We start from the raw sequence: 26,406 nt of genomic DNA, 5'->3' as shown, positions 1-26,406 counted from the left end.
ACAAATCGAATTCCTTTCTTTATGGCAGAGAGAATAAATGATTTTAAGTAAGCTTTGGTAAATTCCTCTTTTGCAAAAAAGTGAGACATCTGACTTCTGATAGAAAAACAGTTTGAATCCAGATAACGATTAGGTGGGCTTCCCTTTTTGCCCTTAATCAAGTAACCCATTAGTTGGTAGCTGATATTTTTATTGCATTTTTACCAACTCCAGTGGTACAGTCCTGGTTTCACTTGAATGGAGCAATTGTTTTAGGGACTTGCTGAGTGCTCTAGATCCAGGGATCAAAATGGCATTACAATGTCTTTTACTCATCATACAACAGAACTTTTTTTTCCTAATGCCGAAGTGTAATGTAAAATCTAACTTTCACCAAAAAAAAATCTTGAAGTTATTTTTATATAAAAGTTGGTTTCTTTCTCTCTCTCTTTTTTTTTTTCCTTTAAATTCAAGTGCTGTTACTAATTGTTGTGGTTGACAGCTCTTAAAATTTCTTGTTGCAGTGTGAGTGGACAAGAGGAAACTCTGTATACAAGTTCATGGGAGAACAGTTAAACTGACTGTGGACTCAACTGTCAGATGCACAAGCTGAACTAATGCCAAGAGATGTGTTCTGTGGAGGTAGGAGCAATTGTTCCACCTCAGATGTTGTGGACAGGTGGATATTCTTGTTATGGTACTTTGCAGGGTACAGGCAGCTTTTACTAAAGGTGGTTACACACACCACATACAAGATTGTATTAAATACGGGGGATGTGTAAGAAATACTTGGTGATGAGATAATGCAGTGTATTTTTGGAAAGCTGTTAGATTATTCATTACTGCCTCCTGTCCATTTCTTCCTGTTGTTCTCTGTTATTTTTTGTCTCTCTTGTTCTGGTACTTCCTGAATCCAGACCCCATTTTACCAATTAATCAAGGTGGAAGTGTAACCTTAAGTATATGCTCTGAGGTTTCTGCTAGGAAATTGACAGCTATTTTTTATTCACCGTAGCTGTATCGTCAGCCTGTTCAGCTTGGGGGTTAAAGTAAAACCCAGCCTTTTAAGAAGTGCTGAAGTGATTCCTCTTCCATTAAAATTCAGTTAAATTTCTCCTTTTTTCTTGCTGCCTTTTTCCTAAACACATTACCAGATTATTCTTTTTACTGAGTTTAAAAGGACTGAAGACTTTCCTTTTAAACTAAACAGTTGTTAGTCATTTTTTTTTCTTGGATGCCCTGCTGTGCTTTCGTAGGTTGTATGACTAGATTTGCTTTAGTCATTCATAAAGCATTGGTTTTCAAAAGCACTGATCAGCGTTTTGGGAAACCATCCATGTTCTGAGGCATGCTCTTCAAGAACTATATTTGGTGTATAAGTCAGGATCTAATTTGATATTAGAGCCAACTTTTATTACTGTAATTCATCATCCTCAACAGCGTGTAGATTGCGTTCTGAAAAGCTGTGCTTGCTACCTTCTTAAATGTATTTAAAGGGTGTGACTGTTGGCAGTAGATGCGGTTTAGGATGGGATGCAGAGGGCATTGGTAACGTAAAGACATACAGAGAATTGAGCTGAATATAAGGAAGTCTCTGTGACAGAATAGCTTGCCGTGCAAAGTAGCTTATTCCTTTGGTATGGGGCACTTTTGTCCTTGTTCTATGAAATTGAAAGAGTGCTATGGTAAAGAAATCACAGATGGGCAAGTGCTGTTAATCACAAGCTTTATTAATTGCCTCCTCAACCTCCTTTCCTTGTCTCCTGCTCCACAATCTGGATGCTGCTGCTGGGCAGTGAGGCTGCCTGAAGCAAGCTGGAGCTCTCCAGACCACTTCATGATGTTTTCGGTTACTTGTTGAAAGATCTTGAACTCCTTCACACCTACTTAAATGGTTTAGTAAACCATCTTTCTTTGTTAGCGTTACAGTAGCTTTTCCTTAAACACAATCAGTTGAGTTACAAAACGAAATAACTTACTCACAGATTTATAATTCTTTAGGAATTTCCTCAGTTGTGTCTTCTGTAACGGTACCTTCTAGTTTACATTTCTGGTCATTTGTGGGTGCTCACATTCTGTGGTTGATTTGTTTCTCTCTCCTGTTGGTATTCACTTTGACTGCCAGGCAAGGACTTCTGCATTGCTCTGCTTCCCTCAAAAAAAGTTGTTCTGTTCCCTTTTGCTCCGCATGACGTTCAGGTTCCTCATTCTGCTTTTTATGTTTCCATGTGTCTGCGTAACATGTGCAGTATCGTTCTCACTCCTACATCTGTTACCAAGCATCTTCCCTCTGTCTAATTGATTTTCTTTGGAGCATAACATTTTTTTGGAAACAGCTGACTGACGGGTTCTAAGAGTTTCTCTAAAACCAGAAAATGTTCTGCCTGCATTTGCTCTCTGGTCTTTGTCTTCATCATGCACAACGTCCAGAGAGAAGTGCTCTGAGATGGTTCAGGTGGCAGACTTCTCCGGGTGGAGTCCTCCTGCAGGTGTCATTGCTCTGGAGCAGGGTGGCGTTACCACTTGTTAACACGATGTATTATAATCTGTATAATCTGTCGCAGGCACCTGGCTCTTGATTCTGAATTTGCTTGCCACTGGGCAGGACTGCACCCTCTGTGGCTTTAGTTCTCATGCAGCAGTCCTTGCTGCAGGGTATGTATGTACAGCACCCTTTTAGCAGCCTTTCAGCCTCTTGCAGTAATCTGCCATTTACAGCTTTATTGAGTCCTCTTTCTTCAAAGGAAAACGCACCCCATGCATTCATGTACAGTAGAAATAAGTGTTCGGATGGCTTTTTAGTGCTGAGTTTTATGTATGGGAAAGGGTTGGTTTTACAAAAGAAGCGTAGTTCTTCTGCCTGCTGAATGATTTATTAGGCACGTTCATTCAGTAAGCTGAGGTTTGAACCTTTGTGGAAACTGAACTTTGAAGCATAACTGGGTGAAGTTGTGACTTCTGTTTGAATTCACGCTGTGCCCTCCCTTTTAAGTGAGCTAATGCTAATTGACAGAAATAAGGATTTCCTGGGAAAAGGGGGGAACATTAGTGGGAGAAAAAAAGCGCTATTTAGTTTGCAGAGAACTTAATTAGTGACTGAAATGATAAAGATACTGAACTCCCGCTCAGTGGTCCTTGGAGGAAAAAAAAAAGAAGTATTTGGGGAGGAGGGAATACTTTATGTTTGCCTCTTTCAAAGTTGCTTGTTCTTTTAAAGAAGGAGTACGTGAATATTAGGATGTTAGAATATGTAGAAATAAATCTGGTTTTGGTTTTGCCCTACAATTCCAAGATACGTTGTGCCTGTGTGTGTACATACACTGTAAATGCCCATATTCAACTAGTAAAGGAAACTGGATCTCATTGAAAGAACCCAACAAAACAGCCCACTCTTCAGCCTTCTTTGAAAGCCAACTTCGGTCTGCCCTACAACAAACTGTGCGAGTGACGACAGCGTTGTGTTTGCGTCGAGGCAGGCAGTAGATGCCGGGAATGTGCAGCAAAACATTCTGGATAATCTCGATTCCTTCTTGCAGCAGGTTTTCGAATGTATGACAGAGGAGAATGTGTGGAGATCCTTGCGTCTCTTGCTGCTACTGTAGAAATCTTTGCTTGTAGCACTGGTTAAAGGTTTTGGGTGTTTTGCATGATGTGCTTTTCCTCTCTCCTTTAAACCAATGAACACGTGACTGTTGTTCTGTCTAGCCATAAAGAAAATTTCAGTGATGATAATAGCTCCTGGTAGATTTCTAATCATAAAATATATGGGATTTCTTTTTATTACAGTGGTCTTAAAATTACCGATGTTACTGTGGCTTTGAGGGGAGAAAAATGAGGGCAGAAGACTCTTGGGAGGCTGCAATTTTTATACCATGTGCATATTTCAATTGCTCTGCTGTCTTCATGTCAGCGTGCCTGTCCCCGCAAGTCAAAAGGACACACGTGGCTGAATGTGTACTGCTTTTTTCCCCCCAAGTTTCTCTCCAGTGGATTCTCTTTCGTTCTTCTTCTTGGCTCTGTGCCCTGTCCCTCTCCTTGCTTTGTCCAGCACCGCTGTCGGTCCTGCAGAGGACAAGGCTTTCGAAGCTGAGTCACTTCCGCAACTGTTGGCTGCTCTGGGAATTAGTTTGTGTTTTTGAGTGCGCAGACAGAGCTCCAGTAGTATCCAGTGAACGCAACTCTGGCTTGCTTTGTTTATTTTGAGGGTTTTCCAGGAGATGAAAGTGTATTAAATGACCGTGCTGTAAGTCAGACAAGGGAATTTATTTCGTGTGCAAGCATAGCAAACAGATGATGACTTCTGGTTACGGGATGGCGTTCTGGATGCTTGCCTCTTTCTTGTGTTAGGAATTGTGCTTACTTCGGAGAAAGGCTGCATCCCGCTGGGTAAAGAGCCGGAACACCAGTGCCACCTACCCGGGTGGGGTTGCAGAAGACTTCAGCGTTGTAGCACAACGCCTCCCCTTCGCTCATCCTGAGAGCCGGAGGTGGAGAGACGCAGAGGGGTGTAGATGCCTGCCTCTCTCAGGAAACTGTCCACGGCCACTGAACACCTCGGGGGATTTGGCACCAAGTGTGCTGCTGCAGGGCACGCAAGTGTCTGAGGGCAGAACGAAATGCCAGCCCCGCGGGGCCAGTCCCCTGCCCCCAGTTTCCCCGCTGAGCCTCTGCCTCCCTGAGGGCTGGGCTGCTTAGGAATGATGGCAAGAGCTTGTCTTCAGCTCTGTTCTGCTGCAACAGCATCCAACTTAGGCTAGGCGAACCCTGAATTTGCTTGATTTCACTGCCTAAAATGTGTATGCATAGAAAGGGAAAAAAAAAAAAGTAGTTTAAAAATGTGGAAGTGTACATGTTATGACAGCTTGCAACACTGGGTGTTGATGGTTGGGACAAGCAAAAGCAAAAACATTCCTTAAGGCTACCCTAAGTAACTTTTTCCTTACTGGATGTGAATCATCTGATAAACTTCTTTTAACATGTAGAGTCTTGCATATTGTGTTTTTTAAGAACCCCTGGTAAGATTATGACATTTTAATCTGCCTCTTCTCATACCATCCTGTGTGAAACACTAATCTACGAAGACAGTTAATTTTCCAAGAAGGGGAAGCCAGATTTTTGTTCTCAATCTTTATCCATTAACAGGATAGAGAGAGATTTAAAATCTCCTTAAAATACCTGTTTCACAGTCAGAAAGCAGTATTTTCTCCTTTGGTAGAAGGAGGCACTATTTCAAATCAGTTATAAAAACCAGTGGTCGTTATAGCCCTTGGAGAATTTATTCAGGTTGAAAAGCATGCGGGAAGCTTGACTTACTCCATGTTGTAGCAAAGATAAAAGGTAGGATGGGGAAGGACAGATACTAGTACTTCATTGAAGAAATGGGGTGTGGCATTTTCTCTGGCTTTATATTTACCCCTTTTCTAGACATCTGAAGAAGCATTTCTTTTTGGAATAACCTGTGTTGTTTTGCAATCATTGCCAATTCCACGTGCTGGAAAATCAGGTTTTAAATCCCCCAGGTCTGTGCTGGATTATTTTTAGATGAGGAAACTTTTAGATGCATGTTTGCTGGTGGCTTTTTTTTAAGCATGGCTTTCAGCGCTTAAAGAAATGGTGTTTGAAACTAAACTTCTTCCTTCCTTTTTCTTCCAGAAGGCCCCTTGCCTTTGTGTTTTGTAACTGTTAACCTTGGCTTTTGTTTTTTTTTTTGGATCTCCTTGCCTGCGTGTCACCAGGAGGTGGGAACAAAGCCCCACACCTGCAGGGTGAAGCCTCTGGAAGGAAAGCTGCGTTTCGGAAGCAGTCCTGTTCCGGAGCGAGCAGGAGCACCTCGGGGAACATGGCAGGGGTGGTTTTGCACAGAAAAGCTGTGAGCCCAGCTGGTGCCTTGGCAGAGTCCGGTACTTATTCCTGAAGGTGCTCCACGGAGCTTTTCTACGTACAGTTTCCTACAGTAGAGTGTATAAGTAATAAACACCACGTATCTTGTACCTGGAGGAACGACCCTGTGTCTATGAAATTGTTAACTGATTCTTCTTTTAAAACAAAGAAACAAAACCAGCAACAAAACCCTGGGCTTGGAATTACTTTCTAACCCCTGCCTTGCATTTTGGGAGAGCAGGTGTGTTGCGCAAGGAGTTGGCAGCTCTTAACTCTTGCCCAGATGGACTGCTTCGATTTCCTTAGTGATCTTGGTGGAGTTTGTGTTTCCATACGAGGGAAGAGAATTATGCTATTTACAGCTTAATGTTTAGGAAAGTTATTTTTGTTAGGCGGCAGCGCTCTCTAGAAGCGTGTTGCTTTTCTTAGTGTTCAGAATAATACAGCGATGGTGGCTGAAGAATTTACACAAAGGGACATTTTTCTGGGTAAGAGCTATCAGCTTGTGCGCTTCCAGTCTCTGCTGGCTTTTAACTCTTCCACTGCATTGAATGACCTTCAAATACCGATTAATGTTGAGTTGTAACTCAGTATTGCACTGTCTTAGAGCACTTCCAGCACCACGTCTCATTTCAAGCCATTAGCCTGCTCTGCTCAAGGGGTCTCATGGTCATCTTCATGGAAAGTGGTCGGGTGGGAGAACAGCATTTCCAAAACTGCCTGTAGCTCTTGCAGAGCTGGCCTCTGAAGTTTCTCATCTTGCCCCAGAGCCCGGCAGAAATGCTCATAGCACACGCAGCATCTGACCACGGGACTGAAGCTCCTCGCTGTCTTTCTCAGTCATAGGCTGGTGGTTGTTTTATCTGTCTTTAGACCTGCTGCATGCTGGAACATCAAAGGAGTGTAAGGTTGTGAAATACTTGCTTCCTGAATTCTGATGGTGGATTTGATACCTCCAAACAAGTGAACGATGAGACGGGCTTATTTTAATGAGTGGAATCAGACTGGAAAATAATTGACTTTTTGGTATTATAAGAGCTGAAGAAAGTAATGCCTGGCTCGCACACCTTCTGTCTTCAGAACAGAAATGTTGTGACTACTCAGTTTTATAAATAGAAATGCTCGAGTTACATCTTGTCAGTGCAGATTTCGAGCATGTATGATTTAATTTACCTGCTCTCCTTCTGCTGCTGTGATTGTCACAGAGAATAAGCTTTTACATGCTGAAACTATTGATTTGCTTTCCAAAAAGTAGCTTAAGCTTTTATTTTAATTTCTATGTTGACATCTTGGCTATTGGAAACTAACATGCTCCTACTCTGATGTGTCTATTCTTAGCAGCATGTTACAATTTGAAGCCCATTGTTATTGTTTGAAGGCCTGAAATGCTTGCTTTTCTGGAATTTAGCTCTCTCCTTCCAGTGTTTCTGTGCCTTGGAGTTGAAAAAGAGGCGTGGCGGGAGAAAGGAGACAAGGAGGCACAGAAGGAAAACGTGGGGACTTCTCTGATGAATTCGCTCCTTGGCCTGTGGCAATGAGTCTCTGCCTCAGTTTCCCTATGTCTAACAAGACGCTAATGATGCCTACTTCAAAGATACTTTGTGAGGATTAATTAATGCCTGCAAAGGCCTTTGAAGATGAAGAAGCAGGATTTGAAATATGGAAAGTTTCCATGCCCCAGGTAAATGTTCTGTGTGCTGACTTGAGTTCGGCTTTTTCCAAATCTCTCGAGCTCCTCCAAATATTTTGAGGGGCTTACTTCAGCTGGGCCCTGGTGGTGGATGCTTTTGGGAGACATCGAGTCTTGTAGCTATACATGCAAAATTTAGTTGCTTGGACGTTCCGTGAGGAAAGAAAGATGATATCCCTTGGCCTCAGTAATATGTACAGGCCAGAAGAATACAGGCGGCAGGTTTATCCTGAAAAAGGTGCCACTGCAGCATTTTCTAATTATTTTTCCCCAGGGCAAGCTTCTGCCCTTTCCAATGTTTGATAAAACAGTCTGCTGATGAGCCCTGTATGAAATGATTTAAGGTAATTGCAGCACTGTGTTCTAGAGCCGACAGGTAGCCCGAAACAGATGGGAGGAGCAATGCTGTCTTTACTTTCCATGGAAGTTGAATACTTGTGGTATTTTAAAAATAAGATGTTAATTACTTGAAAAACGTGTCAGTTCTGTATGCTACGCGTGATCAGGTGTGCGAGGGGGGGGGAAAAGAGTTTTCGGATTGTTCTGTGTCTTCTCCAGGGTGGTGTTTCCTCTTCTCCTTCTTCCATTTTGCCAGTGACGTAGTGATTGCATGTTTTATAAGCACTGGGCTAGCTTAAGGTGCTCTAGTGAAGTGTCAGTGAATTAGGGGATAACGTGGTCTGGACTTTTTCGCCCGAGAGGAATTTGGAGAAGACGTTGGAGCACTGTCAGTATTTCAGAGCTTCAGGATGTGGTACTGCAGCAAAACAGATATGTTGGCAGCCTGCATAGAGGCAGGATTTGGGCCTCCATCTGCATCCACTGGACTTGGGGCAGGGCTTTTGCTTGTCAGTTTGAACCATCTTGGACACAACAGTAGGTAAGAATTTGACATTAGTGGTAAGAACAAGCTGTGAAGCCTTAAGTTTTCTGCATAAGGATGCTAACTTTTCTGTTTTAATCCAGGTTTCCATGGAGATGCAGCAGACCTTGTAGAAATAGGTAAAAAGCTCCAGCAAAAGACTCGAGTGCACAAATCCCTTGGGTATGACGCGGTGTAAGCCAGGTCAGCCAGAGTGCTTCCAGCAGGACCGTGAAGGTTTAAGTGGCTCCTTTACCCCAGTTAAAAAGAAATGAACCAGGAGGTTAGGCTGGTTTTTTAACTGCTTGGATTTTAAAAGATTTGCCAATGCTGTGTTTGAGGCTGGAGTGGGCTGTGAGGCAGGGTGTGAAGTGTGGTGCAAGTAGGATGCCTGAGAATTTTCTTTTCTTCTGGAAGCATCATCCTGCAAACCTACAACAGACCAGGCAGCAGGATCCGCCTCATTAAAAACCCCCCCTGTCAGCAGATGGCTAGATAAAATTACAGCTTTGGAGGAAATGTTGTGTTCTTGCTCGTAAGCACGTTGTGACGTCTTTGTGAGGCCAAGCAGCGTGTGGGCTTCTGACAGTGGGAAGCGCTCCTTGCGGCTCAGAGGTGCGGCTTCCTCGGCAGGCTTCGAGACTCGTCCTGGCACAGTGAGTCAATGGCTTTGAACACGTTTCCTGATTTAGTGCTAGGTTGAGCTGCATCTGGCACTGCTGTAGCTGCACTTACCTATAAAAATAGAAGGGCATAATTTGCTCGAAATGTTGGACGTGGGAGTAAAAGCAGCAAAACGTCCTCGGATTTGGAAGAAATTCTTGAGAAGTCGGCTCTTTCAGGAAGACTAGAAATTGGTGGTGACAAATACTGGGTCTGATGCAACATTTCCCCATTTCGTGACCTTTTTATGCCCAAGGATCCTCAGTGGGGTATTTGTGAGAGTTTTCTGTTCCTTTTCACAACTTCATTAATGCAGTGTACGTTTTTGAAACTGAAGGAGAGTTCAGAAAGTCTAAACAGGGAAAGGTGGCTGCAACCTGCCAGCTCGGGGTGTTTTTAAGTTCTCAGGAGAACGGGTTCATGGATGCAGCTGATTCTATTATGACAAACATGTCATACTTGACCAAGCCTTGTATTACTGCTTGTATTATTGGTCACCAGACAACTTTCAGAAGTTAACTTTTCTAGTTTATGCCCGAGGACGTGGGGAAATAGATGTGGAACAGGAGGACTTTCTAAATCTGCCATAGGTAATGGATTAACATAATAGGAAGAATGAAAAGATACTTTTTTTTTTTTAAGGCATTTACATCTCAGTGTTGGGAATCATAATGCAGGAAGAAGATGCTGCTGTGTGCTGGATTTGGGGAATAAGCAGGATTACTCAATAAGGGAGCCTTTTGAAGGGGTATTCAACTGATGGTGCTAAGACATAAATAAATGAGGATGGTTTTGATTAAAGAACAGGAGAGCTACCGATCTAATAAGTTGAAACCGTGTTTGCAGCACCATTTACAACTAGACTGCCCATGAGCAAACTCGTCTGTGAGTGGTTTGGATCAGGAAAGCTGTGCTGGGCTGTTGTGTCCCTGAACTCTGTAATAAGGAGCGTGTGACTGCGTGTGCAGATAACTGGCTTCACATATGGCCAACTGCACAAATGCATGGAATTCTGATAATGTATTGCCAAAATTGCAGATATTTCCATAGCACGGGATCGCTAGCAGCCTGCATTTATCCTAATTACTTTTCCTTTGGGATGCCTGCCTGCCTTTCGCATGAGACCATTTCCTGCTGTCTTAGGTTGGCTGTGCTGAATTAGAAAAGCAGGGATCCGAAAGGTAAAGGAGCCAAAGGTTGATACACGAATACAAGGTGGCTTATCTGGGGGAGTTGATGAGATCAAGCATTGTGTATCCCCTCAGAGATTTTGCCAGCTTGTGGAAAGAAAACACCTGGATATGGGAAGGGGATAGCAGAGATGAAGCGATACCTTTTTCTGACTTGTGTTTTCTCTGCTGCCTCGACCATAGAAGATCTCTGCTGACTGTTCACCTGACCGGCGATGACTTGGTTTGTTATCTCGCAAGCTCATGGTCTGGGGTGTGAATTCTTACGCAGAGTTTGCTCAAAATAGACTGGGCTGTTTAGGGAGTTCCCTCACCATGCTTTCCCTTGTGCTTGGTTCTCAAACCCTCACTCCTTCTGCTGGCTTAACCTCTGATAACATCCAAACAAACAGTTTCTTGGTTGAGTTACGAAGTAACTTTCTTCTAGCTACTGCTTTGTATTTTCCCCTACTGTCTCCTCCCCAAACAAAGGTTTTCAGCTGAAGCTGGAAGTGGGGTACTGCTCTTGATAATCTGAATCCCTCCGGTAAGTGCTCCCTCTGTCTGGATGGAGCTTTCCTCACCACACTCGGGGAGCTCCATGCACCCAGTAGTAGTCTCTGTAATGAGGCTGTGGATCTTGCCTTGGGCAACGACACCAGACCAGTTACAGCAGTTAAGTTCTTCAGTCTTCATCTCTTTATAAAATGACAGCGTTGTGGAAGAGAAGCTGATGTATGTTAGGTTTTGGAACAGGGAGAGGGAAGGAGGGCTTAAGTTTTAAGAATTAGGGAATCTGTGTACATCGAGGGGGAAGGGAGTTTCTTATTTTCCTTTCTGTTTTATGATGATTGATGAATGGATGACCTGAGCTTTGGAGCGGTGGTAAGTCTTTGGGAACCTTTGGTTTGAATTTCATGCAAGTATCAGGATTTGGATTCCCTTGTTGTCATATTACGATGCAGAGAGCAAAATCTTCTGAGCAGGTCAGGAAGTGCCGTGCTTGTCTTTATCTTGTGCTGTTTTTTCTTCTGCTTACACTGACACACGTGGGAAGATAACAATACCAGTCACTCTTGGTCTTCAGTTGCTGTGGATATTGCTTTGTGCCAGCCCTGTTCTGCAGACATACACCAAGGCAATTGCCAGATGTTCCAAGTTGTATTTTTATTCCCTTGTTGGCATTGTGGCTGTGTGTTCCCGAGGAGGAAAACGCTGCATCTCTAAGCAGTCAGTTAAAAGTGTTCTCTATTTTTTTTCATGTATATATTTTTTATTTCAACAGGTGCTCTTTCTTCTGAGTGAGTTTGAGCGTGGCCTGGCAACAAATGCAGGTGGCTGGGGGGGGGTGGGAGGGGAAGGGAACTCCCTGAGCCGCAGTAGCTTCTCACTCCCACTGGGAGGCAATTATTTTATTTAAGATTTGAATCTGGTATCCTTGCTTAGGGTGTAATGCAAATGACTGGGTGCACGTTAGAAGTGTCGCGTAGCAGAAGAGATGGGAGCCATACGCATCCTCTTCTAATTCTGGATCTTAGCTGCTTTTTGCAGCTGACTGCATTAGATACTCCTTGGTGTTACTCTAATGTGCGTATGAATGGGCACGGCCTGTTCAGCTCTACCATCCCACGGTCCCCTTTAGTCCAGCAAAGAGCTTCTTTATGAGGCTTAGGAAGCAGGATGACCCTGAGAGCCTGTGGGATGGGGGCGGATGCTGCTGCTGCATTGTGCCAAGGGAGAGTAATACCCAGGGATGTTCCTGCAAAGATGATGTTACTTGCCTAAAAGAAATGGAAAACTCATATATCTCCAGTTTCTGCATGTTTTCGTCTCCCCCTACTCTTGTTTTAAGCTTAGATTTAACCAAACTGTGGACATTTTTGTCGTATGTTTGGTGTATGATGTATTCTCGATCACCTGTTGTCTTCTGGAAAGAAAAAATGTTGTTGCCTTCTTTGGTGTGCATTGCATCTCTGCCAGAGCTGTTGGCGTGTAGGATTGTAGAAACAAGCGATCTCCTTTGTTAGTTTTCTGTTCATGGCTGTAGTGTGGTGTGGTGGGGAAACTGAAATGCCAGAAACAAGTTTGTTGCAGTGCTTCTGTGTGACAAGGTGGCTAGGCTAGAATTGCCTTAAAGGTGAGCTACAACCCTTGCACGTTCAGACGTGTGGTGAGCCTGAGAGCGTCCTTACCCTTCACCAACAAAAATTTCTGTTCTGTCCTATGGAGAGCTGGGGAAAAAATGGCAAACTTGGTTAAAGAAATGAGAACTGGTCAGTGCTTGTAATGAAAATTCAGCTGCCTGGGTTTCACCTCTTTGCACTTCCTTTCGTTGGAATCAAGAGATCAATTTTCTTTTTCCAACCCTTTTTTTCCTCAGCCCATACACTGAAACATTCCCAAGTATTGGCTCATTTGACACTTCTTCAAATATTTACTTTTGCACGTCATGTTTCTGACTTGCTAGGGGCTAACCTGCTATCCAGGCTCACTGCCATCATTTGAAATGTAGGTATCCAAACTTTTTTCTTGAGTCAGTCCGTGTTTTTCAAACAAAATTATAAGCAGGAAAATGATCTATATGAAAGCTGTAAAAGTTGCCATCTGTATTTTTTGACAGACTAAAAGGTCTGTGTGCTGTGAAACGAGGGGAAAATGATGTAGAAAGTTTGTGGACAATGTGGAATTATATCAGAATTCAGCTAAAGCGTTTGCATATTTTTGAGCAACAGTGTCTTGAAAACAGTTTCTAAACAATACCAGATACTTGGAAAGTGTATTTTATGTTGGCATTTTAAGCCCCTAACCCCCTTTAGATGTGGATATTTTGATCTAATACACTGCTGGTGAATTGAGGTAGCAAAGATACTATTCTGAATCAGCTGGGCCTGCAGAAAATATGCTTTTGTAAATAACAGCAGCTTAATTCATAGTAACTACTTAATGCACCATACATGATTTGAAAAGATGAGGGTCTGAACAGGCTCCTGAAGGTGGATGTTGGGTTTATCTATTATTTGCTGTCTTTTATTACCATGAGAAGATTCATGACTGTTTAGAATAAAGAAGATTTCTGTTTGGCTGGGCTGCTGTCCTTTATGTGTGGCTGTACAACTTCTGGGGAAGGAAATAGTTCTGGTCACGTCTTGCCTAGGATCCTGCTTGCTGAGGGGATGAAGGGAGGCTGAGCATTCCGAAATGTCCAGCTGGCTTAATGGTAAGGTGAACAGATGAGAAGGCAGGGTAGCAGAGAAGAATATATTTTATTTTACTTTAAAAGTCAAAGCACCTGTTACTTTTGCATCCCAGTTTTTGTTAAATATCCTTTTGGACATGAAAATATGGGAGTGGAAGAAGTGTTTTTGATGCTAATCCAGTGCTTGCGCGCGACTTCTTGCCTCCTCCCTTTCTGTAAGTTCTCTAAATATTTCCTCTCCCTTTCACAGCGGCAGTCGCTCTTCCAAAACCTTCAAACCAAAGAAGAATATTCCAGAGGGTTCTCACCAGTACGAGCTGCTCAAACATGCCGAGGCCACGCTTGGAAGTGGTAACCTCCGGATGGCTGTTATGCTTCCAGAGGGTGAAGACTTAAATGAATGGGTTGCAGTTAACAGTAAGTCAGCTAACAGTTTTTTTGTGAGGGGGTGTTAAATGTGGGCTGACACTTGTGGGAAAACAACTGTGTGCTCCTTTCTAGTGGGGTGGGCTCCTTTGTCGTATATGCACCACTCTGCGCTGTGCTGAAGTGGGAAGAGGTGAATGTCATATCATTTAGTGCTGGCAGATACAGAATGGCTCACTGAGACTAAACTCCTTAAGTTCCCCGTGCCAAAAACATGTTCCTGTTAACAAAATAATTCTTATTCTGAGTGGTTAAAATCTGAGTGCTTGATTGCAAACAAGTGCTGAGGTAGAAATGCCACTGCTGTTTTTAGAAAAGAGCCCGTCAGTGCCATCTTAATATGTTTAAGCTAGCTCTTTTGCAGCTAGGGTGGTTACTCAACAGTACAGGCAAGCCTCTGCATGCGAAGCGTAGTACCTTAATTTAGGTAAGCGTGAAGACCAGGTCTAAAAGATATTAAGATGTAAGTCATGTGTCGCTTGTCTTTCCTTTTGCTCATTACAAACCCAGAGATAATCTTTGCAATGTTCCTAAAGTTAGTCCTTTCCTTTTGTTTCTACCAAGTAGTGAGCCCTTGCTCTGGTAAGTCTCTGATTTTGTTTGTTTAACTTCTCTAAAGCTGTTTTTCCTAGCTCTCTTTTTTTATGCTAGGCTAGGCCAAACAACGATGCCCAAATTCTGATTGCTTGACCATATTTCTTCCTCCCTCTCCTTGCAGCATGATTTGCTGCCTTCCTTCTACCCTTAGAGAATGGATTAACCCAAACTCTATCATGCTCTGTAGCCATGCAGGATTTTGGCTGCCACAAACTCAGTGCCTTGTCTCGGTATTTCCTTGTCTTTTGCGTCTTTGACTTGGCCTGCAAGTAGAGTATTGATTGTGCACTGCAGAGCAGTATAGGTTATGCTTAGGATAAATGTCTTCTAATTGCTTATTTTCAGTACTTCTATTTCTTTTTGCTCTTTGACATGTTTGGGAAGTGAACTGTCATACTGACACCATTCTTTATACAAGTTTGTTCATGCTGCATTGCAAAACTGTCTAGAAAAAGAGCCAGCCCGTTTTTATGAGTAAGCATTACTAGCAGTGCTTGATATATTGCTTGCATCCTTCCCTTTTGGTGGTTCCCCCACTCCATGTCTCCTCTTTTTTTCAGCTCCCAAATGATATAACCACTAAATTAGCTGGCTGGCAAAACACAGTGAAACGTTTGACAAGACTGGCTCATGGTAACAGCTGCATTTTGTAACGAAATGGTCTTTTTTCATGCCTCCTTGCAGCAAAGTGAGGTTTTAGTGTTTTTTTTTTTTATTTGTTTGTTTTTTAAAAGTGAGAAGCTCATTAGATGCTCCCTTGATTTACAACATCTGTCTACCACACCTCGTACCAGTTAATGGTAGCTGTGAGCCTCCTCTATTGATCAAAAAACAAATAAATGATGTAAATGACTTAATGTCATTGGTTTTGCCCTTCATAACAGTAAGAGCAGAGGAAGAATGTGCTCTGCTCTGCCAGTTCTTGCTCGACTCTTATCCTTGCTGGTGTCTTCTGGTAATGAGTTGACTTACATGTAAATTTTTGAAGTATATTTTCAAAATAAAAAATGAAAAGGTGAGAAGTGTGTGATGAGTTTATTTTCAGTTTCATGTACAGTTTTTGATGAGTTCACAAGTCCAATTCATCCTTATCTTTGTAGTAATAAAAACTTACACCAGACAATGTGTGCTTCAAGTAGAAAAGCATGCGCGAAAAGTAACCTAAACCCTTAAAACTTAACCATGAGTAAAAAGAGGAAATGAAAATGTGCAAAGGCACTGTACTGCTTTACAGATGTTGGAAAGGAGGATCTTGCATTTTTCTTGTTTGTCAGGCACTGCTGGCTGTGGTGGCTGGGTGGTGTGTCTCATGGCCTTCTGAGACTTGCAAGTGTGGGATTCACAATAATCAGTCATCTTGTCGAAGTCTGTGTGGGTTTTTTGAACATGCTTGCCTCGAAGCAAACACTGGGCTGTGGTTTCTACTGGGAGCAGGGAATGGAAACTTAATTAGCTGTTCTTGTGTACACTTACGAAACAAGGGCTGCATATACCCACTTCTTGCTGCCTTTGCAGTGTTAAATGCCTCCCCCCTGCCCACCCAAACAAGCTTTGCAGCCCTTCTTGTCCTCTCTAACTTTATCAACCCTTCCCAAAGTTGTCTTGCCATTTTCTGCTGGTGCTTTCTAAGGTAGAAAAACGTTTTTTGTTGCTGGAGATGAACTGCGCTAGGTGCATGCCATACCAGTTTTTATCTGCTTCCCTTTTTAGATACCTGGGAAGTTGTGTGACACAGCTGTAGCTTGGATCTTGCATCTGCTGAGCAGTAGCTGTAATTTGCTGCCAGGATGTGCATGTAATCTTTGTTTATACTTCTGAATATTCAGTGAGGATAGTTACAGTATTTAACCCTCCTATTCCCTTAGCCATCAGTTACTTTAATAGTATACTATATTTTCTATTGCTTACATTGAGGATGTCAACCTCCATTGCATTACAGTGTAATTGTAATTCTCTCTAGACTTAAGCAAAGAGCACCAATTTGGTCTGGCTACAAAGTAATGAACTGACTTTTCTTTGGCATAGTAGCAGGCTGAGAGGAGCCTGTTGTTGTTGGTCATTCCACGGGGTCCTGCAGATTGGTTGTATGAGTGTTCACTGTTGGAACTGATGACTCTAAAAAGGTCAATTTTGAAGCGAAGACAAACACATTTGTTTAACTACAGCAGAGGTCGGTCTCAGAAAAACACTCCCATTTGTTCAGAATGAAGAGCTTTGTCACCTCAGCACTAAATTGGATAGCGCATGTCTATTTAATGATATAAGGGGTTTTAGCTGAGTATTCCTGAAATCTGTCTCAATAAAGGAATGGTCTGTCACTGATGCCTTGAGTTGTGGGTATCACGCAGGTAACACTTAAATAAAGTAAGTCTTACGTTGTGCTGATCTCAGACAGACTACGTACTGGTTTCTCGTGAGGACTAGCCTCGCATGATGACAAAATTCGAGCTGTAAAAGCTCCTGTTGTCAGAGATGGGAGGCCTGATGCTCCTAGCAGGAGAAATGGTAGAGTGTGGACTGGGCACCGGGACATTAAATCTATTTTTACTTTGTATATGGCTGAATTGCTGAATTTCATGCACGCATATGATGAAAATATGGGATAGATGAGTAAGGACACCAAAGCTACTCCCACAAGTCTTAAGTTCTTGTATGCTTGTATTGCTTGGGTTCATCCAGAAGCACAAGTTACAGTAGTCGTTGCCAGATAAGGAAGGTAGGAGTATTGAGTAAAATGTTACACTGGAACCATGTTATGCTCTTAGTGGTAAGAATTTAACCCTGCCTAATTGAAATTTTGCTTCCTGCTGCTTAATATAAGTCCCCTTTCAATTGTAACCCATGATATCCATTGTCTGAAAGTTACTTTGAAAAGATAAACTTGCATATTGATACCTTGGGAATGTGCTGCGCTCCCCAGTAGGTGCAAGGGGGACTAGGCATTGAAAGTGGATTTTATAAATTGATCACAGTGACCATGGTTGCTAAAAACTGAACCTCCTCTTAGATTATTGAAGAAGAGCCTTTCTTTCAAAGAGTTCTAAGTGCCTGAGCATCCATTTAAAGTAGTTAGAGCAATGGGAATAGTTAGATGTGTTAACTTTGGGTCTTTTATTTATTTCAGTGATTCAGCAGTAAACTGCTTAAAAAAAATGGCTAAGAACATTTATCCCAAACTTGCAACCAAACTTAAGGAATAACTCCCCAAAAGAAATATCCAAGGATATTTTGTAAAAGAGGAAACATTTTGGACAAAATATGAACTGGTGGTGATTAATTAATAACCAAAGGAACAGAAGTCACGTGACTATATGCCTTGTCTAACTCCCACCTCCCTTCCCATTTGTTGTTTGAACACAGCATAAATATTCTTTGGAAAGATAGTCTTTTGGATGCAAAGCTTGGGGGACCTCAGCTAATATCTAACAGTTCTCTCTGCTTTGAAAGTTTACACTGGAATTCTTTTTTTTTTTTTTTTTTTTTACAGCCTTGCCAGTAGAATTTGGGGTTCTAATGAAATGCACCAAACATTTAGAAAAATAAGTAACAGCTTTCTTTTACCTTTTTTTTTTCTCAAATTAAAGTTTTGCTACAGTGAATGGTTATGTAGTTCTTGCTAGAGGGTAGTCTAGAAAGTTGTTGGTTGCATTCTGCATCTCCTTTATAACATATCTTAAAAAGCAATAACAATGAGGTTTTATCATGAAAAATATTCCAGGTCCCTCATTAGCAGCGCGCGTTTTAGTTTAGGCTGTAGGAAGCTTGTGTTGCAGTTAAACTGCAGAGTGATAATGGATGGTTTAAATGCTTTACAGCCGTTGACTTCTTCAACCAGATCAATATGCTTTATGGAACCATCACGGACTTCTGCACGGAGGAGAGTTGCCCGGTGATGTCTGCTGGCCCAAAGTAAGATTATTTTTACTCATTGTTGCGTGTGTGCATAATTTTTGAGATGCTTTTGCGTTTGAAAGAGACTAACTCACCTGAGTGCCAAAGAAAAGATAACCTCTGTTGGGTGGAAGGGATGTCTTCTCTTGTTACCTGTGGGGGAAAAAGCCTTGGCCCTTCATAAGGGATAGGGGAATGGAAAGGTACTCTCTATTTTTTTATTTTTATTTAGTCTGGGAGGTAGCCTGACTATCAAAACTGTTTTCTCTTTTTTTGTTCAGAAATGTTAATGAGGACTTTTAAAATGAAGACTGGAAACTTTTATCTGTCAACATTCGATTAAGATTTAGCAAAATCTTTCTTTTAGGTGTTTGACTAGGTACTGCAGAAAGAAACTTGGCTGTAGGTTTGAGTACTCTGAGTTAGAATCCCCTACGCTGTCACTCAGTTAAGTTTCACTTCCTTGATTGTTGCTTACGCTTTTGTACAGATACCCAACGTGATGTTTGTGCTTGCTCTCTCTCCGTCTGCTTCATGTCCTCCAAAAAGGAAAACAACTGCATTTCTGAGCAAGTGGAGAGGGAAGGCACTGCTTCCTTTTTACCTTAAAATCTTAAATAAACAGCAAAGGAAACCGATCCGCTCTTCACTTTTTCCTCCTTTCTAATGACATTTGTTGTTAACTTTTAAGCCAGTAACTGCCAGCCAGTGAGGTGGGGAGCCGAGGTCGAGCAAAGTGGTGCTGCTGGGAGGGAGAGCTGGTGAGGCGGGAGGGTACGAGCTCTGCAAGGCGAAAGCAGCCAGACTGACTGAGAAAAGGGTTGGTGCTACGTTGTTAAACTAACAATGGATGCTGCTGAATGCCAAAACCAGTGTGGGCAGGCAGACCTGCTGCTGCAAAGCGGGGAAGGGGGGTGAAAATACAAAAGAAATAAAGTTTACTATTATACAAAAGATCTTTGGAATAGGCTTGTGCAATAACATAGCCCATTGTCTGCTTTGTGCTTTGGCATGCAGAACAGGCCCTTGGTTATTAAATAAGAGCATGAAAATATTTGTTTGCTTTGTTTGTCTGAATGACAAGCGGTTACTTGGGGACGGAGGTTAATTATTAAAGGCTTAGCTTTCTGGTTGCCAGTCTAAACAATTTATTTCTCTCCAAAAACACTGATAACCATTGACGGAAATTGATGTAGTACTCAAGTAGTTATGAAGCAGGGTAGGAGAGAGTTGCTAGAGGCCAAGAAAAGCATTCTGCCAACTTTTTAATTAGGTGACCTTGTCCCTAGGATTTGCAGAGCATTCCCCGAACTCTGCAGGCCCCACCTGTGCTCAGGGATGGGGTTTGTGAAAGAGGGTCAGAAATGTGCCTGTGTTTGAGGGGCCAGGGCCAGGCAGGCACAGGAACAGGTGATTTGTTTGGCTGGCGGTGACTGGCAGCAGAGCATGTATTGTGGTTCTGGTCTGAGTGAGCGTGGCCTTTCTTTAAGTTAAAGGTGACCTGCAAAATATTTTTAGGGAAGTACTGGTAGAAAACCTATTAGAGCAACAGCTCTGATATTTACAGTTGTTGTTTTTTCTTATCTCTGTTTCCTGTTATCTTCTGGCTTAAGCTGTACCAGTTGAGGAGGCATTGAGTCGTATGAGCTCTTTAGTGCTTCTAGGGTGAAGGTTGCTGTCTGCTTACATGCATGGCTGAGCCGCCACCGTTACTGCATACTCCTCTCTTTCAGATAAAAGAGTGTGAGTTAGCTGAAACAATTTGTATAAGGTCATTTGAAACAGGTTAGGCAGCAGTAGCATGAGTAGCTGGGGAGAACTAAAACCAGCAAGCACGCTGTGGCTTTACAGTCTGATTTCCTTTTATTTATTAATTTTCTGTGCAAGTTAAGTCATGTAAGTTACTTGCAAGCTAGTATAATTACATCCACACTTGGGGTTTTCTCTTTATTTTAATAACTCAGAGTTTGGAGTGCCTTGGTATTGTACAGACACAGGGCTACATGTTCCCAGTGGAAAAACATTTATGGCCCCTATATTAAAAAAGGGTTGTAAGCTGCTGATGCATACATAGGTAGCTGTTTGGAACTCATAGTGGCTCAGTCACAATTTTTGTAGCACAACTGACAAGCCTGAAGCAGACTGGAAAAACAGACAACTCACCTGGGTTTGTGTGTGGGCTTTGCGTGTTTATTTTTGATGTTGGGGTGGTTTCCTTCTCTCAAGGGCTACCTTCAGTGATAAGCAAATGCCTGGGGCTGGGTAGGTACCGCCTGGGTCCTCTGGTTTTTCTTGGTAGTGATCTTGACCAGGAAGCCTTGGCTGAGGCAAGTCAATTTTTGGGACCCACCAAAGCTTCCTGGTCTGAATGGGTGGGAGTTGGGGAGCTGAACGCTGATTTTAGGTTGGGAATGATAAAATCCAACTGAAATCCAGTTTGGCCATTCTGTTAACATGAGGCATGTGTGCTGTGAGATCACTTACATTTATTTTGGACTTGTCTTTGCTGGAAGGATTGCTGAATTAGTCTAACAGGGCATTAGTACCTTGAGTTAGTTAAGGATTGGCATAAACATCAAGAACAGATCTCTTTCCTGCTGCACAGCTCATTGTCTAATAATTTGAGAAAATTATCTGATTTCTTCCAAAATATATGCTTTCTCATAGTAATATTCCATTCTTTTCATGTCTGCAAAGAGAAGCCATTTTTTACCCAAACAAACCCTGGCTGGTTTTCACTTCCTTACTGTTCATGTATCAGTTTAGTCACTGTCAATGCAACGGGCATGATAACACGTTAAGAACATGTGTAAAAGTAATATGTTTATTGACCAGTATGGGATGACGGGAGTTTTCTTTATTTTCCTCCATGGTTTTACAACCATGCCTTAAATAAGAACACAAAGGAAGGACGTGTCTGCTGCATTTTTCAAAAATGGATGTCTGAACTGAGGCTCTCAAATCCATATTTAGGCATTTGAGTGAGTGAACTAAGCTCACTGTTTGTGGTGGTGAGACCCTTTTGATTTTCGTGATACTTCAGGTCCGCAGTGCTTCTAAGTTTAGATGTCAAATATGTGTAGTGTGACACTCGGAAGTGGACAGCCTCCCATAAATCCTACATGGGTGTAATACACTGTAGTTGAATGTTCATGTGCTATCTTCCATCCAGTGTGTCCGTAGCAGTAAATAAAGAAATAACCAGTTAATCAGGTCCTTGAAATACCCTGCATCTCTCAGCAATGTCTGTCCTTTTGCCTTGTTTTGGCACTCCACTTTGCACCTGTATTCCTTGATGACTGAGACACAAAACAGAATATGGCACTTTCCAGCTCTCTGATTTAATAGAATTTTACTGAGATTTAGAAATGATAAGTCCAAATATATGTCCCAGAGTCTTTTAAAAGACGTTACTGAGCCACGGTATCTTATTGGTCTTGGAAAAGGTGACAGCTTTAATTTTACTTTAAACCTTTTTTTCTCCAAGCCAAGTACTTTTAATTGGCTGATAGAGAAGCTGGTCCTATAAATGTTTATAGTTAGAGATGGTTTCTAGTGTGAGAAGCACAATTGGGTTATCTATTTATAGATGGCAAATAACTTGCATTTATTAGTATTAGAAAAATTTCTCAGTCATTAGGGTTTCCTAGGTTTTCCCCTGCACTTGCTAATGTGAACTCTGTATTTCTTGCTCTTTCATACGTTGTTCTGTCCATAAAACCTATACTGTATTGTAAAAAATTCTTTAAATTTATTTCCCCTACAGGAGCCCCTTATCACAATAAAATCGGCTTGTATCTATCATCAGAGCTGTAGGTGTTTGCTCAAAAACTTGAGTTAGGGAGTTAAGGTGTCTTTTTTTTTACCTCTCGTATCCTGTAGCTGTTGAAATAATTCCATAATGTGTGGATTTTTTTTGGTTGATTTTGGTTTTATGTTTAAGAATTCTTTTTTTTTTTTTTTCCTCTTTTGCTAAAATTCTTGAGTTTTTTGGGGTTTTTTTTGGTGATGTTTTTAAGGTTGTCAGAAGAACTCATTTTCCCCTCCCTTGCTGACCCCAAGTGTAGGGACAACCGTGAACATTACATACCGACTGTGTGGAGCCTGGGGAGTTTGACTTCATTTTTGTCAAGGCACATCTTTTATGTTTCTTAAGAGCTGTGTTATTTAAAGGTAATTCTACGGCGCTCCTTTCTCTAAAAAATGCAGAACTAATGCATAGTCTTGGGAGGAGGAGCTGTCTTGGGGATATATGCTATTTGGATGAGATTTAGCATGTAATTTAGATTTTTTCTTCTTATTCTATTTGCCTCTAGATTGAATCTGGCACCTTAGCTAAGGGCTGGCATTTGTCCTATGTTAATACCACTTAAATCTCAGTTTTTGGGTAATACTGGGTGGTGAGGAATACCGATTTTGTTCATGCTAGAAATACTGTGGTCTATTCACTGCATATGGAATTTCCTTGTGTATTTTGAGAGATGATTTCAAAATGCTTTCAGACCTTCTGATTTCTTACCATTCTAAAAATAGGGTCCTTTTGTAGCATTGTTAGCTGCACACTCGGAATTGCTCATAAAATTTGTTTGTTGTGAAAATGTTCCTCTGGTTACTGTTCTGACAAAACTAAACATGTTAAACAGAATTTGAAGCCAAATGGATCAGATACGGTTAAGCCTTGTGTGAAATGATGTGTATGATCTTTAAAATAGAGAACTTTCCCAAATGTCCTCACAATATTAATTGCAGATAGCAAGAGAAAGTTCAGATGGTGCTGTTTGCAGCCCAAACAGTGTGGTATGCTACCGCTGTACTGAAAACCTAACAGCTGAGCATGTTTTCCTTCATGAAAAGAAGAAACATTAGCTGTTAGTAACATCTCTTCAAATTCTTCTCAAGAGAACTGGGATAGAACTTGTAGATGTGGTGGGTATGTTTCCTGGAAAAGCACGAGTGAGCTGACAGTACTACCCTTGTGGTTGTTTTTTAATAAGAGGAGTGGTTGGTGCAGCTAGTCTGAGCCATTATTCATTCATTTCTTTGGGAGGATTTCAGAGCTGCAGAGCTCAGCAGTCGTCTTCATTTCTGGCTGGGCAGCAGGCTTGCCCCGCAGATAGCCACTCTGCAGCAATGCTCTTTGGCCGCTTGGCTGAGCAAGGCTGGACTATCTAAAACAGACGTGGGGAATTATGCTGCTTTTAGATCTAAGAGATGGCTACGCGTGGCTGTGCTGATGAGGGGAAAAGAAAAAACAACAACAAAAAAAACCTGCTCAGATATTAACAGATTGGTTGGGAATACTGAGATATATGCATTTGTGCTCAGCAAGAAACAGAAAGGAACACTGTGGTTCACTTGAAAGCTGGTATTGTCAGACTCCCAGTGTTAAACACAGGTTGTTTTTGTTGTTGTCTTTTTTCTTTCTTTCTTTCTTTCTTTCTTTCTTTCTTTCTTTCTTTCTTTTTTCTAGCTATATCTTCCCATGGTAAGCTGTTTTCTCTTCTGTCTGGGCTTGTGTGCATTGTGTACCCCAAGCCAGCCAAAAAAAATCTGTTCTGTTCTAATTTCATGAGGACTTATTTCTGGTTGTGCATGCAAATGGATGCTGTTTAATACGGCTTTCCATGGCTTTATAATTGGTCAGGTTAAAGTGGCAACTGTGAAATGAATGAAGCTGCAATCTACTCCTTTTGTGCCATGTAAAAGATGTCAATGCCATTAGCCCTATGAATAGAAAAGGATGAAGAGTGCATGTTTTATTGCTCTATAGTGACATCAGGGCTTTGTTGAAGGTGTGATGTCACCTTATTTACAGATAGCAAAACTAAGCTAAAAGACTGCAGCTATCCAGTGAGTCGGTGTTAGAGCTGGAAACTGAGACTTTGTGCATCTTGGGCTAGTTCAGTGTGCAGCATGGTAATACTAGACCATCCGATACGAACATAAAGATGACTATTTAATCTAGAAGCTTTCTTCTAACTGTTGGATGAAATGCACTTCGCACCAGCTTCTGTTTTTTTAATAGTATTCCTTGGCATTAACTTACCTCTGAATCTCTTCCATGCCTTTAATCCAATCATAATTTGGGATCTCTGGCAAAAACCAATGTAGTTCGGTCTTCAGTTCTGCAAAACCTTTAAGTCTGTTTTCAGGTGGAAAGAAATTGAAAAAACTTTTGGGGTGGCTTTGGCAGCTGATATAGCTGTTAAGCAGTATCACTTGCTTTGCGGTTCTCTGCAGGCAGAGGTGAAGAACAAACAGCTACCAGGGTCGACTGCATGAAGCACCCTTTGAAATCAGTTGGCTGCCCTCACTTTTTTGAGCCCTGAAGCTTAGCTTTTTCTCGGGAGAATATAATGTAAATTTTCTATGTTTCATTCCAAGAGCTTGTAATTTATTTTGTTTATTATGGGGAGGCTCCGTACTGAGCAGTTGCAGATGACGTTGGGAGCATTTGGACCTTTGTTTCAAGGAAGGGCTGTGGGAGGGTGTGGGAGTATGCGGAGTGGTGCAGGAAGAGCCACCTTCTAGGCCTTGTTATGAATGATTCACTTGTGTTAAGAAATGTCTTGCTGTCATCCCACCCCAGGTACGAGTACCACTGGGCAGATGGGACAAACATAAAGAAGCCAATCAAGTGCTCTGCACCAAAGTACATAGATTACCTGATGACTTGGGTCCAGGATCAGCTGGATGATGAAACGCTATTTCCTTCTAAAATAGGTAATGTAAATAAAGTAAAATTGAACAATGTGTTTGGATTACAGTTGTACAGGAATATTCAAGTCTTGTAGCATTGTAAGGTCTCCTAAATGACTATCCTGGAGTAGGACAACTCTAAAAGATAACATTATATATAGAAAGACACTTGGATCTGTTAAGATAAACTTCATGTGGTAGTACATGAGCTCTGATCCATGTGTTAATATTTTTAGTAAATATCTAACAATTATGAATGCAGGAAGCTTTGCTTCTACTTAACTGTCTTTTTTGATCAAATCTGATTTTTTTTTTTTTTTTTTAAGTTTTGAAAGGTGAGTTGTTTCCTTAAAAATATGTAGGAGGTTCTCTAAACCTTATAACCAATAAATTGGAGCAAACTAGCAGATTTTTGATAAAGGAAAGACACTAGGTCCTCATGGCGAACTTCTAGACCTTACTTCCAAGGAAGCTGAACTGCATCTTTCATCCTAATTGCATGAATTTTTTTCTTTTCAAATGAAGATGGAAGACACATTTTTAAGAGGGTTTCTTGCAGAAATGGAGGAGGAAAATAACGAACAACCACTGTTCCTGAAATGAAAAGGAGAAGAAAATCCTGCTGGAGGCACGGAGGACAATTTGTTCTAAAGCTCCAAACTGGCAGTTTTCCAATACACTACTACGCATAGGGCTATGAACCATTGTAGAAAAAGGAAGGGAGATCTCTTAATTGCTTGTATTTTGTCCATAGCTTCTGAGGCATTTGACACATTTTCAATAAGCCTATTCAGAGTAACAGGGCCACCTGTCAGAATCAAGTGGCATTTGTTTTTACTTATGTTAAGCAGATATGCAAAGAAGATTGGTTAGTTTGAGAAGAGTGATCTAAATCTTTCCTGCTCCGTAGATGTGAACATAGTATCTTCATATACTGTGACACTTGTTTTGGTGTTTCAGGGTAGAGTTCAGAGCTGGGGTAGAAGTCTTGTTACTAAAAGGAGTGATATTAAATACTTACAGCTTGTTTTAAAGCGGTGCTTAAAAGACTACGTCAGAAATGGATCTTTTTTTCACTTCAGCATATACTTTTTATGATTGTAAGTATGAATGAAAATAAGTGAAGACTTATTTTTTAATAGGATATATTTTTGAAATGCAGTGATACCAAAAGGGACTTAAAGCCACAGTGCAATTAAACAAGCAATTAAATATGAACTTTGCATGTGATGCAGTAGCCGATGAAGGAAATGTGATGTATATATAAGCAGGACAAACTGAAGTGAAGTGTGGAAATTTTATTTCTAGAATTTTAAAGCGTTATTAAGATCATGATTGGCCACCAGCATCCAGC

The 26,406-nt window shown here is 41.5% G+C and overlaps 1 protein-coding gene across 3 annotated transcripts in view; it reads left to right on the top strand.

The window, feature by feature from the left end:
* MOB1B (MOB kinase activator 1B) overlaps positions 1–26,406 on the top strand; it is a 41,383-nt gene that overhangs the window by 7,182 nt on the left and 7,795 nt on the right. For 2 of the 3 annotated variants that reach the window (XM_035541608.1, XM_035541771.2), the window contains exons 2-4: positions 13,690–13,856; positions 18,278–18,371; positions 24,943–25,076. In XM_035541608.1, the coding sequence (XP_035397501.1) occupies positions 13,690–13,856; positions 18,278–18,371; positions 24,943–25,076 (395 nt within the window). Of the gene's footprint in view, positions 1–10,464; positions 10,488–13,689; positions 13,857–18,277; positions 18,372–24,942; positions 25,077–26,406 lie in introns of those variants that run through there. The other variant, XM_035541683.1, reaches the window with a different exon arrangement.

Source organism: Cygnus atratus, chromosome 4, assembly GCF_013377495.2.
Source record: "Cygnus atratus isolate AKBS03 ecotype Queensland, Australia chromosome 4, CAtr_DNAZoo_HiC_assembly, whole genome shotgun sequence".
Lineage (NCBI taxonomy): Eukaryota > Metazoa > Chordata > Aves > Anseriformes > Anatidae > Cygnus > Cygnus atratus.
This window is presented reverse-complemented; position numbering and strand designations above follow the sequence as displayed.